A 14194-nucleotide genomic window follows, 5' to 3' on the forward strand; every position below is an offset into this window, starting at 1 on the left:
TTTGAGGTGGGGTGGTGGGCGTCACAGCAGAACAGTCATCGAGATGGAGACAATGCACCGCAGAAATGCAGCACGCAAACGTCAATAGTGTGGATACAGCTCTGCACTCCTCCATTCCACATGCAAATAAACATTCTAAAAATATTCCTTGGCTCTGCTGGTCTCCTACCCTCCGGCATGGAAGAGGAAAGCCTCACTGTGTTGTGAGCCCAGCCAAACTTCCATGTGCTCCCACCCGGCTTTCCCACACATTAAGAAATGTACAAATGGGAAATTGTTTGTGAGACTAATTCATGTCAGGTAGAGATCTGCCTAGTCATTATAGACATGTGCCCCTCTCATTTTGCATCACGGACTCTCAAGGGAAAACAGTAATTTACAACATTTCCTGTACTAAAACGTCTCCAAACATTGCTTATCAAAGGGCAAGTAAAGATAACAACATCTACACAACAACGGCCATTCTAGCTGGAGCCTCAAAGTTGTAATCATCCTTGAGTCTGGAAATAGGGTACTTTTTTCCTTTGAGCATCTGAAAAAGAGAATCAGTGAAGTCCTGTCTCCAGAAAAGCGCTTCACTGAATTGAAATTCAGAAGAATTGGTAGAAAAATCAAGCAGAGGTTTTAATCCCAATTATTCCAATGTCTTTAGACCACATTCTCATCTTCTGGCACTATTTCAACAATTCAAAATAAAGCTCTGAAGATAAGCATTTACCTCCCCTCCCCTCTTTTAAAGTTTAAAGCCAAGATGTTTTTAGCAATCACAAACATACAGCAGTAACTAGGTTGTTCACTGTAAGAGCTAGCACTGAATTATTCCAACCTGGCATCACACCCATAACATAGAAAGAAGGTAGTCTTTATTAAGGGATGAGTGGCACGTCCTCAACATTATATGCCAAATCATTGAAAAACTTTCAGATTTGATAGAATTAGGTTTTAAATCTTTTGTGATGGAAAGAAATCACTTTTAGGATCCAGAAGTTATTACGACCACCTTATGAGATGTAGAATAGAAAGCAAGAACACACAGAGAGAAGGAGGCTATCTCCCCCCACACATGGGCTTGGACACTGTGAAATTCAAAGGAAGTATTTTGACTTGAGTTATCCACAGCTCTCCACATTACCAGCCAACACGGCAAAGTATAAATGACTCTAAGGGAAAATCTAGATGAAAATAGGATGCACAGCCCTCAGTCTCCAAAGGGAAGAATTTGACCCTTGGTGTTAATCTCACTGTAGAGTGGAAAGTTGTCTTGTTTAGAAGTGAACTAAGCCCATTTGAAAAGGTCAATGATTTTTTCATGGGAAATTGAATCACATTTATTTACACATTTTAACAAGATTGAGTACAGTAGTTTGGCAAGAATCTATAGAGCAGGAGATACAAAAATATTTCAACAAATTAGCATCTACTTGCAAATTAAGTGGTTAAAAACTGTTACATTTTAACGCCTACAAATTATATTATTCATGATGCTAATATACTCCCACTGGCAAAGTCTGCACCTAATTTGTATAATGAAGTATCTGATCGCTATTGAATACGTGTAGTCCTTGATTCAGAATTCCAAATTTTTTATGAACCAAGAGCTCAAGTAGATCCAGGAAGTGGCAAAAATCCAAGATCTACTTTATCGAGGACAGTCTCGTTGGAGTAAAAACCTGACCAACGACTTTTCCTGATTGAAACTATTAGATTTACCTTCCAGGCTTAGAAATCTGGAAGAGGGGACTGACTGGAGTTCTGTGGTTTTCCTACATCCCTGTCAACACAGATGGGTTTGCGGATTGTGCTCTATAGAAATATCCCCTGTTTATGAAGCATTTACTCTGTGCTGAGCACTGTGCAAAGGAGGAGAGTTATACTTTTTTTAACCCACATACAGATCCTATGAGGAAGGTATTATGCCCCCTGGGAGATGCAGAGTGAAACCCAGAAGGTTTAAATAACGGATTAATCTTTGCACTATTAAGTGTAGTAGCTCGGAGTGAGTCCAACCCCAGAGTCCATCCTCTCAGCCTTTACTCAGGGAAGACGCCATGTCCTCCTTGTACAACGGATCCATTTTACAGCTTGTTCCAGAAGGTCCGCTTGGTAAGATCACCTGCAGGGCATTCGCTGACAACAGTCTGAAGACTTGCGGTAAATTGCCCACCCAGCACGAGACCTCAACAGGAAATTGGAGTCGTTTGTAGGAAAATGGAATCCCTGAACTATGGTTCTCTGAACTGGAGCCCACGAAACATGTCAACACAGCTTCGAGACCAATTACTTTCTTTCAGTTTAGTGGATAAATGAAAGGCGCGGGGGGAGAAGTGATGAGAGAAGAACCGTGGAGCCCCAGCTTCGGGGTCTTCCAGGAAGACGAGCAACGCCTGTGTTCAGATCCCAAAGTGAAACTGATGGCAACATAATTTTTATGAAAAGTGATGAGTGATACTACCAAAAAAGAAGACACACACAAAAACAACAGAAAGTCTAATTTGCTTTAGAAATTAATGTCTTGCCAGCAGTGAAATGTGACAAGATTTTTAAAGCTCTTCTGGCATTGGAAATGTTACGCATGTTTAATTTTATTTTTGATTTGTTGTTTTTCTTAACTGGCTATAAGCAGTTAACTTAGCAATTGATTTTCATTCCAAGAAAACCTTTGTGGATCTCTTTCTCGGCAAAGGTTGAGAGGGTATCAAGAAGGAAAGAAATATACTGGAAAACAGTAAAACATTACGTTCTTTTTAGATATCCAGTTTTGTTAAACATGTTGACAGTCACAAATGCCCAGAAAATATGGGCTGAGTTGTTTTCGATTGCTGTTTGAATAACAGATTAATTTAATAATCAGTGGGATATTGAATGACAAAAATTATTGGTTAAAGCGGCCAAACCACCAACCCTAATGACATTCTTATGTAAATTCCTATTTTCTTTTAGGCTCCTGCATTCTTAATAAACCCTATATTTTTGAAAATCCTTTTTTAAACATTGCATACTGTCCCTCTGTTATAATATATCTGTCTATGGTATAGACAGATAAATGTCCGCTTTTAGAGTTGCCAATTTGACGGTTTCTATTTAGAGCAACTGAGTCACCTCTTGATGTTTTTTCCATATAAAACCATCAAGTGACTGTAGAAACAGGACATAGAAATGGAGTTGGGAGCAGTTAGTCTTCAAAGATCGTTGGAGACCAAAAAGACTTTACAACATGGCTAGAACCACCTGACATGGTTTCCTGAGTTCCAGCAAAATGTTTAGGCATCAAGGTCATCTGATTTCTTCCAGGAGATGGGAAGATTGTTAATGACAGTCCACAAGCAAACTGCAGCACGAAGCATGTTCCCGTGGGAAGTGCTCAGTTCTTTGAGATTGTTGCTCTATGGTTTGCCATTGCTTGTGGAGGAAAGTAATCGCTGCCTTGAGAATGGTTTGTAATGGACACAGTTTTGTATGTTCCATTGCGGGAGGCGAGATGTTTTTCTTTGAAAAAGATCTTAGTGCATAATTTCTGAAATACTATAATTTTCACCAAACTCAGTTTCCAACTCGCTCCTGGCCAAACGCTGTAGAATCGTGTTATTTTTCAATTTCACTGCCCCTGACCTGAAGTTACCTACAAAGTTGGTCAAAAATTAGTAATTGTCTTAGAGAACTGGTCCTGCGAAATGTCATTCTTTCCAGGCAAAGGTTGACAAATTTCTACAGGAATTAGATGTAAAGCAGATGTGCAAATTTGGTTTCCTGGTTGCCACCAAACCTGTTGGTCATTCTACTTAAAAATCTACTGGCCGTCAAGAAGAGAAAGACGACAGAGATCAAATAACATTATTTTCCTCCTTAACGTGTCACATTCCAAGAATATAAAGCTCGTACAAAATGCAAAATGTTATCTTCATAAACACTTTGATAAATAGTCGGATATATCTTCTAATAAATTTTATTTCATAAAATGGAGCGAGAAAAAGGGATATGCAAATGACAATAATAAAAGGACTCAAACCTTCAAAAACATCCAACCAGACTATTTGTTTATGAGCCTATTTTTATATGATATGAGCACTATATCGTAATTTTATAACAAAGCCTCACAAAGATTTTTGGATTAGGAAAAAAATGGTCATGGATTGATTTCTCCTTTGACTAGTTACCCCAGTCTGTTCATTTCTAATCTCCAGAAAGAGAAGGAGGAGAAACATATGAGATTTTTCGCTCCATTAGGACCAGAGCGTGTGTGCTGGGGGGAAAGAGAGTCCAGGGGGGTGGCAAATGACCTATCTGAATCATGAGTTTCTACTGCAAGAGGCCACCACTGTCACAATTTTTGCTGTCATTTCTCCCATCATCTGGAATCTGATCATTCTCCCTTCCTTAAAATTTTTCTGTTGTTCCACACTGGTGTTAGAGTAGCATTTGAACTCCTTCAAAGGACTGGTTGTCTTTGACAGGATCGAAGGCGCAACACGATATGGCCCTTACTAGTTCCTTGTCCCCTCTCGCTCCTCTCCTCACTCACAGCAACGTGTTAGCTTCCTTGAACTTCTAACAATTTGTTGAACAAACCACAATTTCTGTTGCTTACCGAAGGCTCTTCCCTCTGCCTGATACTCTTACCTGCTAACTCCTCTGTATCTGTATCTAAGGGTCTTACATCAAATGCCACTTCTTCCAGGAAGCCTTCTCTGACCACCCCAAGCTTCCCTTCAGTCCTCTTGTGTAACATTTACTCTTTACTCCTGGCACTAAGCATGGAGAGTCAACATTGCCTAGTTAGTTGTTTGCAAACTCCACGAGGGCAGGAATCATGTGTGCCTCATTCATCACTGTCTCCCCGCAGCGTAGTTCAGTGTCTAGGACATAACAGACAGCTGAGAAATGTTCACTGAAGTCCTGAGCTATCTTTAATTTTTTTCCTAAGGCCCTATTTTGTTTTCCAAGTTAATTTCTTAGAAACCTCCTTCAAGGTCATTCATACATCAGCCCTCATATCTTATGAACTATATTGCCATCTTCACAAGTTAGTCATCAGAAATAGGCAAAAATAATCTATGACGTTCGAAATCAAGAGAGTGGTTATCTTAAAGTAAATGGTGGTTGCACCTAGAAGGGGGTAGGTGAGGGGCTTCTGAGGGGCTTGAAATGTTCTTTCACTTGTTAATCTGAGTGCTGGTTATATAGATGTGTTTACTTTGTGAAAATTAAGCAAGCTGCAAACTTAATATTTGCAAACTTTTCTGTATGTGCTATACATCAATAAAAAGTTTACCAAAAAAGAAAGGAAAAGCACAAGTTCCTATTCCTCTCCCAACTCAGACCCCTGAGCCTTTCTTGTTTTACTTCTGTAGTGTATGACTGAGCTGCTGGGTGGTGGTCTTGAAACACAACTTTGAAAGGAAAATCCTTCACAGCCTGCAGTGTCATTTCACTGCTGTCAACAAACTGTATGCGGCCTTACTCAAGTTCCCAACCTCCTGTAGTCTTCAACCCAGTGTGGAATTCAAGCTCTGAAACCGACCAGTCATGCCGGGGGTAAACACCTTGAACGTCAACTTTGTATCCTATCCATTCTTGGATTCCCCAAAGCACCAGCACAGCTTCTGGGCCACAGCAGGAATGCAGTAACCTCCCACGGCATGAAAGGTAGTCTTCTCTTTAGTCTGAAAACTTTAGGTCACTTATTTTAATCAACTGCATTCATATCTTTGGTTTCTATTTATGAATCAATAGGGGAAAAAATATTGCTTGCCCCAGCGATTGTCCATCTTGGTTCTATTTGTTTTCTCACTTAGAATGGAAATGAGAAACTAACTTACTTCACAAAATGTGATCACCTGTCATTCACTAAGAGATACTGGCCACCTCGTAGAGGTTGTAGTTATGATGATCGGGGATATACTATCCCTGTGGTCAAAAAGGTTCACAACCATTGTTAAATCAGGGGAGCCTGCTTCACAGAGCCATGAATTGTCAACAATCCTTAAGTTATACATGAACTTTGGTCATCTGGGATATAGATCTGTTGTCCCTTTTTCTACAGGGAACTCTACAGTAGTGAAGCGATGTTAGACTATGAAAATGAAAATTCACATTTCAAGAGAATGGTTTATCAGGGTTAAAAACTTTTTATACTAAGTTGGTATGGTAGTATGCTTGTATTAAACGTGGCCGTTTACTGAGTACTTATACTGTTCCAGGCATTATGCTAAATTCACAACATAAATTTTTCCACTTAATTTTTACAAGCCTATGATACGTTTACTATTATTATCTCCCAAATTATCCAGGATGAAGCTGAATTTCAGAGAGCTTAGGTTCTTGCTCGAGGTCGCACAGTCAGCAATTGCTGGAGTTAGGACTCACACTCTGAACTCTGGTCCTGTGGCTCCTGCACTAAACCAGTATACTTGTGTGCTTTCTTGTGGTGGCTCTGGAAAGTCCTCAGTCAGAAGAGTAAACTATAACACAGTGGACTGGGCAAATACGGAGGCCATTCTGCTCTAAACACTTAGACATGCATGCAGGCTGGATGAAAGAGTAAAACAAAACAAGCATGTTTTGAAGAACTTACAAGAAAAGACACTAAAAGCCAACTTGCACATTTATAGCTAAGTGTAAAAAGCTGATAATCTGGCGCTGTCTGGGGCTCTGAATGGGAAAAAGAGGATTAGCATCAGAACTCGAAATATAAGCCTAAACTATATGCTGCTTGGGAGAAATATGTCTTGTAATTATATGATGCAGAAACTCCTAACTACAAAAATTGACATAATGACTATTCCCAGGCAGTCAATACCAATAGGATACACGCTTGAAACCCAAATGTAAACCTATTGTGAAGAGAAACTCAAGCACTATTCTCATCCCACAGAAATAATAATTAACAGTAAAGATGAGTTCACAGGCACAAATGACAAAGCACATGAGCAAATAATCTACCAGGAAAGAAAGCAGACACAAGAAACAAGAGGACGGGTACTCCCCAGATTTAAACTGCTAAAACAATCTTAAAGGACGCCTTTATAATTAGGTATAGAAAACTTAAGAATAAGACTCTATATAAAAGAATACACACAGCTTTTAAAGGAGCAAATAAAATTTCGAGAAATAAAAAGAAAGATATCTATATTAAAAATTCAATGGATTCTTTAAGCAGCAGAATAGACACAATTAAAGGAAATTAGTGAACTCTAATACAAGTGTAAGGAAATTATCCAGAATAAAGTACATAAGCAAATAGAAGTAAATTTATATCTAGACACACTTCAGTGAAATTTCAGAGTGTTAAAGAGAGAGTACACACTTTATAAGCCACCAGAGAGGGGAAAAATTCAGACTGTTTACAGAGGTGCAAAGCTAGAAGGCATAAGACCATGAACTATATCTTCAGAATATTTCAATTTAGACACTATGGAGTTAAATGATCGCTGCAGAGTACATATTAAATAAGGCATTTCTGATAAAGGATGAGAGAATTTACCACTCCAGATCATTCCTGAAAATAACTTCTACAGAGCTGGAAAAAAAAAAGCAATGGTTTAAGGAAAAAAAACAATGATTAAAAAAACAATTGGTAAACACCTCATTTACTATAGACAGCAACAACTACGATAAAACACTGAGTGGGTTAAAAACACAGTAGAACTAAAATGTTAGACAATATTACATGAAGGGGTGAGAGGTAACCCAATTATAGTTCTGTTTTTGTTTGTTCTGGAGGAGGAAAGAGATCCTGACTGAGTGAAATATGTTTAAAAGGGGTAACCACTAAAAAAAGGAGTGATGGGCCAGCCTTGTGGCGTAGTGGTTAAATTTGGCACACTCTGTTTCAGTGGCCTGGGTTCATGGGTTCGGACCCCAGGCACGGACCTACACTGCTTGTCAGCCATGCTGTGGCAGTGACTCACATACAAAATAGAAAAAGACTGGCCCAGATGTTAGCTCAGAGCTAATCTCCCTCAAGCAAAAAAAGAGGAAGATTGGCAACAGATGTTACCAATCTTCCTCAGCAAAAAAAAAAAATATATATATATAAGAAAGGAATAGAGAAAACTCAATAATCCAATAGAAGGCACACACACACACACACACAAACAAGAAAGAAAGCAAGCAAAGAAAAAGCTTGGGGAATTAGAAAGCATATAAAATGACAACAGAAATAAATCCAAACTTATTGGTAAGCAGAATAAATTTTAAAAGATTAAATCCACCAATAATAGAGGTAATGAAAATTTCAAATTCACTTCTATTCTATTTATAGGTCAAAGTCCTAACAAAAAATGACAAAAAAGAGTTGAAAATGGAGGGAAGGGGGAAAATATCCCTAAAAATATTACCAAAAGAATAACTACTATATTTATGGCATTAGCAAACAAGGTAGATATTAAAACATAAAGCACTTTCATGTAAAGAGGGTTATTGCCCAGTGATGAAAGGAATAACATGTTAGGAAGCTATACCCATCATGAACAGAGCTGTCCGTGGTAATATAGCTTCAAAATATAGAGAGAAAAATGAATCGAATGACATGAAGTAGCTGAAAAATCCCTAAGCCTGGTAAGAGATTAACTGATATCTAAAATAGACCAAAAAATAAAAATAAAATAAGAGAAGTTTGAAACACAATTAACACACTTGAGCCAATAGATATATTAATATATTAAAATATATTAATCCTCTACCCAGCTATTAGAGAATGAAACTTCCTTCAAAAACACATGGACAAGTACTAGAATACAAAGCAAGACTCCCCACACACTAAAACATACATGCTATACAGACCATAATGTCATTTAATTAGACATCAATAATAAAAAAAAAGATAGCCTCAAAACTCATATATTAGGAAATCTTAAAATGCTGTTTAAATATTTACAGATCAAAAAAATTGGGAAATTTGAAAACTGTCAGGGCTGGCCCGGTGGCGCAGCAGTTAAGTTCACATGTTCTGCTTCTCAGTGGCCCGGTGTTCGCCAGTTCAGATCCCGGGTGCGGACACGGCACAGCTTGGCAAAAGCCATGCTGTGGTAGGCATCCACATATAAAGTAGAGGAAGATGGGCATGGATGTTAGCTCAGGGCCAGTCTTTCTCAGAAAAAAGAGGAGGATTGGCAGTAGTTAGCTCAGGGCTAATCTTCCTCAAACAAACAAACAAAGAAAAAAAATAAAATTGTTAGAGTTGAATAATAATGAAAGCCCTACATATTTAAAAAAATTATGGAGATAAACTGGAAGGCAGAAAGAAATTATATATATCTCACTCTAACATATATGAATGAAGTTGAAAAGGCTAAGCATCAAACACAGAATGTTAGAAAATAAAAAATAGCGTAAACACCAACACCATAGAAGAAAGGTAATAATACAGATAGGAGCAAAATAAATGAAATAGCATATCAAAGAAACAACAGAGAGAGACAGACAAACTAAATAACGGTTCTTTGGAAAGAAAAACAAAAAAACATCTCTTCGGGTATAGAGAGAGAGGGAGGGAGAGACGCAAGGGGGACACATGGGAGGGTGGGAGGGAGAGAGTTAGACAGAGATGGAGGGAGGGGAAAGAGAGGAGGAGGGAGAGGGAGATCGATTTAAAAAGGGGCAAAGTCACAAATATGATAGCATTTTTAATCAAAAGAGAACACTATTAACACAGGCACGCAATAAACTTGAAAAGCAAGATGAAATAGGCAATGCTCTAAGAAATATAATCACCAAAATTATTTCAAAAAGATACGGAAATTCCAAAGAGATCTCTAACCACTGAAGAAACTAATTCAGCAGTTGAAAATTTACTTACACACACAAACAAATAAATAAACAAAAGCCCATCAGTCACTGGTAGTTTTATGGGTAAGCTTTACCAAACCTACAAGAAACAGATCATTTAATCTGATACAAAATGTTAATGATATTACAGAAAGAAGGAAAACCCTCCAAGTAATTTTGTGACAATAAAATGACCTTAATAGCAAAGCCAAATGACAGTACAAGAAAGGACGAGTACAGCCCACCCTCCTTTCTGAGCACAGATGCAAACGTTCACAATGCAAGACGAGCAAATGAATCTAGTAATACGATTTTTGTTTTTTGTTTTTTGTAATCATGACAACCAAAGTCTATCCTGGCAAAGCAAATACATTTTCACATTAGACAGCCCATCTACTCTTAAAGATATTTATAGTATATTGATACAATTCAGGATTTGAAATTTTTAAAAATTATATCAATGTACCTCAAGTTAACAAATTAAAATTATTTTCATAATAGATGTAAAAAATTTTTTTGATAAAATTCAACATCCATTCAAGTTTCAAACACTAACAACAGCAGCAAAAAACACTCTTGAAAGGTTTTCTTTAACTTAATAAATAGTTAACTACCAAAAACTTACAGCAATTTAGAAAATGGATAATAGTTATGGTTGCACAACATTGTGAATGTACTTAATGCCCTTGAATTGTACACTTAAAAATAGTTATAATGGTAAATTTTATATTATTTATATTTTACTACAATTTTAAAAATTCTATAGCAAACATACTTAACATGAAGTTATTAGAAGCAATCCCTTTAAATTAGGAAGAAGACACAATTGTCTTCTCTCACTGCTTCTATTCAACAATGTGTCAGAAGTCCAGTGCAATAAAACAATAATTGAGTATGGAGATTGGAAAGAAAAATTTTCACAAATGATATTACTGTGTATGAAGAGAATCCAGACACAAAACTATTAAATCTAGAAAAGCAGTTAGCAAGTGGATACAAGACATTTAATACACAAAAATCAGTGATGCTCTCATACACTCAAAATTACCAATTAGCAAATGCAGTTTTAAATATGCCCTTTCTGATAGCAAGAAAAACTATAAGCTGTCTAGGTATAAATCTGACATAAAATTATAAAACTATATTGAAAGGCATGTAAATAAAGAGATATACTTAGTTTGTAAGTGGGAAGTTCCAATATCATAAAAGATAGCAATTATCTTCAAATTAATATATAACTTGCAGCAATTTTAATCAAAACCATAGAATAATTCATGGCAATTAATAAGCTGATTCCAAAATTAACATGAAAGAGTAAAGAGGCAAGAATAGCCAAGAAGATTTAGAAAGAAAATAAGGAAAGAATGTCTGTTCTCTTAAATATCAACTCATTGTATACAGTTATAATAATTAAAGAGATATCATGTTGACATAGGTATTGGCAAACCACAAAACCTGGAAACAGATCTGCATATAGATGGGAACTCATAAATTGGAAAATGAAGACTATTTGATAAAAAGTGCTGATTAACGGGCCAACTACATGGAAAAGGACCAAATTAGACCCTATCTCTGCCACTCATAAAAGTAGATTCCAGTGGGATTAAAGTCCTAAATGTGAAAGGCAACATTTTAAAGTATTGAGAATGAAAATATATGAGAATATAATTATGACATTAGGGCAGAGACTAGTTTCTTAAACAAGGTACAAAATACACAAATCAAAGAAGAAAAGAGGAATAAATTAGACTATATTAAAATAAAAGCAAAGGGAAATGTCTGTGCATCTAAAGACATGCACAAAAAGTGAAGGGACAGACAAAGGAATAGGAAGACATACACAAAGCTTAGCACTGCAAAGAAACCATACCTGAGACATAGAAAGAACACCCCAATCAGTAAGAATAGATTCACCACCCAACAGAGAACTGCCAACAGGAATGAAGAGGCCAGAAACCCCACCCAAATAACCAATAAAACCAGTAAAAGAGACCCAACCTCATTAGTAATCAGGGAAACTCATATTAAGCCACCACGAAATTATTTCCAATATGTCAGATTTCGGTGAATCCTGAAGGCTTAGCGCCTTCGATAAAGACACCTAAGGACTTTGCTCAAACCCATAGCTGAAATTGCCAACTGTCAATTGGGAAAACACCCATTAGGGCTTATTCCGACTGTCCAAAAACTGGACTAAAAATCGCCTATGTTCTAGGATGTATTTTCATGCATTTTGAACACTTCCCAAACTCTAAATGATCTAAGAAAGCCAAGTGGTGTTTCTTCCAAGATGATGGAAATACTTCCTCACACAAGAGGGCAGCCATGTTTCCATCTCTCCATGTGATTGCGTGCACGCCAGTCGCTGGCGCATCTGGGAAAGTTCTATCCTGAGCAGAGAGGGGAGGGGACACTTACTTGGAGCAGTCTTCGCAAGCAATGTTCCCTGAGGTTTCCTTGATGGTGCGCTCAGAGACAAACGCTGGATATTCAGTATCACAAGGCTCCAAGGTCTGCTTCAATTTCTGGGCTGTAGGGATAAGGAAAAAAAAAAAACGATAAGGAACACAAGGCACAGGCTTTATTGTGACTGGCAGCTCACAGTAACTCAGAACGCAGTTCCGCTCCTGCTGCCCTGTGATTTTTCTAGGCACAGCATAATGCATTATTTTCTAATTAGTCAAGTGATTTCATCTGCCAAGCAACTCTATAAGCTATAATTCCTCCAGCAGTTGTGTTGGCTTGATCAACTATCATTTATGCATCACAAGAATTCTACTTTCTGGGATAACGTCAGCCACCAGGTCTCTGACCTCAGACTTACTTGAACATAGCAACAACACATATGTGTATCTGAATAAATGTAGAAAATATAAGTTACACCATATTATTTAGGGTGAGACAAAGGTCATGATACAATTACATGGTTTTATTACAGAAACAAAATTGAAATATGGAATAGTAAAATATGTAATGTCTTTGAACCACAGCCATGAACCTAATCCTACTATTATGAAGTTCCTTGTCCAGTAATACAGCACTAAATAACCTGGTACGTGGATGAGTCCAGAGGAGGCACTTGGTAAGGGTCTGGTGGTTGATTAAATAATTGAAACAAGTTATATCCAGTGAGCAAGTTCTAAAACCTCTCTAAGCCTCAATTTTTTAAATTTGTAAAAGGGAGATGATATAGTTCTATCAGAAGTTGATGTGAGAAGTAAATGAAACAATATAAGTTGAATACTTAGTACAGTACCTGCAACACAAGCAGTACTAAGTAAATGTCAATTAATAACAATAATAGCAAAAACAACAACAAAAACAATGCTAGCATTCTAATGAAGCCATTATGACATTAAAATGATGATCATGACAATGATGACAGATACTATAGCATCGTGGTTAAGGGTGAAGTCAGAGAAGCTTGGGTTATGAATCCCTGCTCCATTGCTTCTAGCTAATGCTCAGTATTCTCATCTGTAAAATGGAGATGCTAGTAGTACACATGTCTTCACAGGTCTGCTCATTAACATTTTCCCAGTAGAACGCTTGTAGGTTTCCAATGCCCAAACTTCATACAAAGTTTTTGGCTGATGTTTATACAGAAATACAAATATACATTTTTAAGTATATATTTTTATATATAATATATAATTTACATTTTCAACTCCAAAACTCAATAGGATTTTGAGAAAATGATGTTTGGACAAAGTCTCAAGTTATATTCCAAATACAACCGGTGGGAGGTCTGAGCCATGGGTCGATGTTTTGTGGACCATCACCCAAGAGGCTGCTGGCATTAAGGGAGCCATCACAGGGCGATTGAATACAAAACATCTGTTTGGTAACAACCAGATAATTGTTAGATGATCAAGAAGCCATGTTCTAAGCATTTATATCCTAACGTGATTGCTTTTAATATATAGCCTTTTTACTGAGCTTTAATTTGAGGAAATTGATTGAGGGTTTGGGGTTGAAGCATACTGCATTGTAATTTTTCTTATTTAAAACAAAAAGGAAGTGGATTCAATCAGCTTTTTTAATGCATAATGTGATTTCCAGGAACTGGTCACTGACATTAAGGGGAGACGCCCATTCTAACTCACAGGGTTGTTCTGAGGAATAAATGGACTAAAGCATCTACAGCTCTTAACGGAGTGACACCTATGCACACTTTCACACATGTGTGCACACACACACAGCCTTCATGAAACGCTAGTTGTTAAAGAGTGTTATCTCTACATGTCAGGAGTTGGGCTAATTGCGTAGTAGCCCAGAGCACAAACACTGGGAGTTGTGAATTCTGCCATTGCTGTGTGACATCAGGTGAGCTTTTAACCTTCTACACCTTAGTGTCCTCAAATGCAAAATGAGAATAACAGTACCAACCTCACACGGTTGTTTGAGGACCAAATGAGTTAATACATGG

The 14194-nt window shown here is 37.3% G+C and overlaps 1 protein-coding gene across 4 annotated transcripts in view; it reads right to left on the reverse strand.

Moving 5' to 3' along the window:
- CACNA2D3 (calcium voltage-gated channel auxiliary subunit alpha2delta 3) overlaps positions 1-14194 on the reverse strand; it is an 832052-nt gene that overhangs the window by 26247 nt on the left and 791611 nt on the right. For all 4 annotated transcript variants that reach the window (XR_011526928.1, XM_070574989.1, XM_070574988.1 and 1 more), the window contains one exon: positions 12184-12295. Coding sequence is in view for 3 of the 4 variants with exons in the window: in XM_070574989.1 (XP_070431090.1) it covers positions 12184-12295 (112 nt within the window). In the remaining variant the exon portion in view is untranslated. The remainder of the gene's footprint in view (positions 1-12183; positions 12296-14194) is intronic.

This window comes from Equus przewalskii, chromosome 15 (assembly GCF_037783145.1).
Source record: "Equus przewalskii isolate Varuska chromosome 15, EquPr2, whole genome shotgun sequence".
Lineage (NCBI taxonomy): Eukaryota > Metazoa > Chordata > Mammalia > Perissodactyla > Equidae > Equus > Equus przewalskii.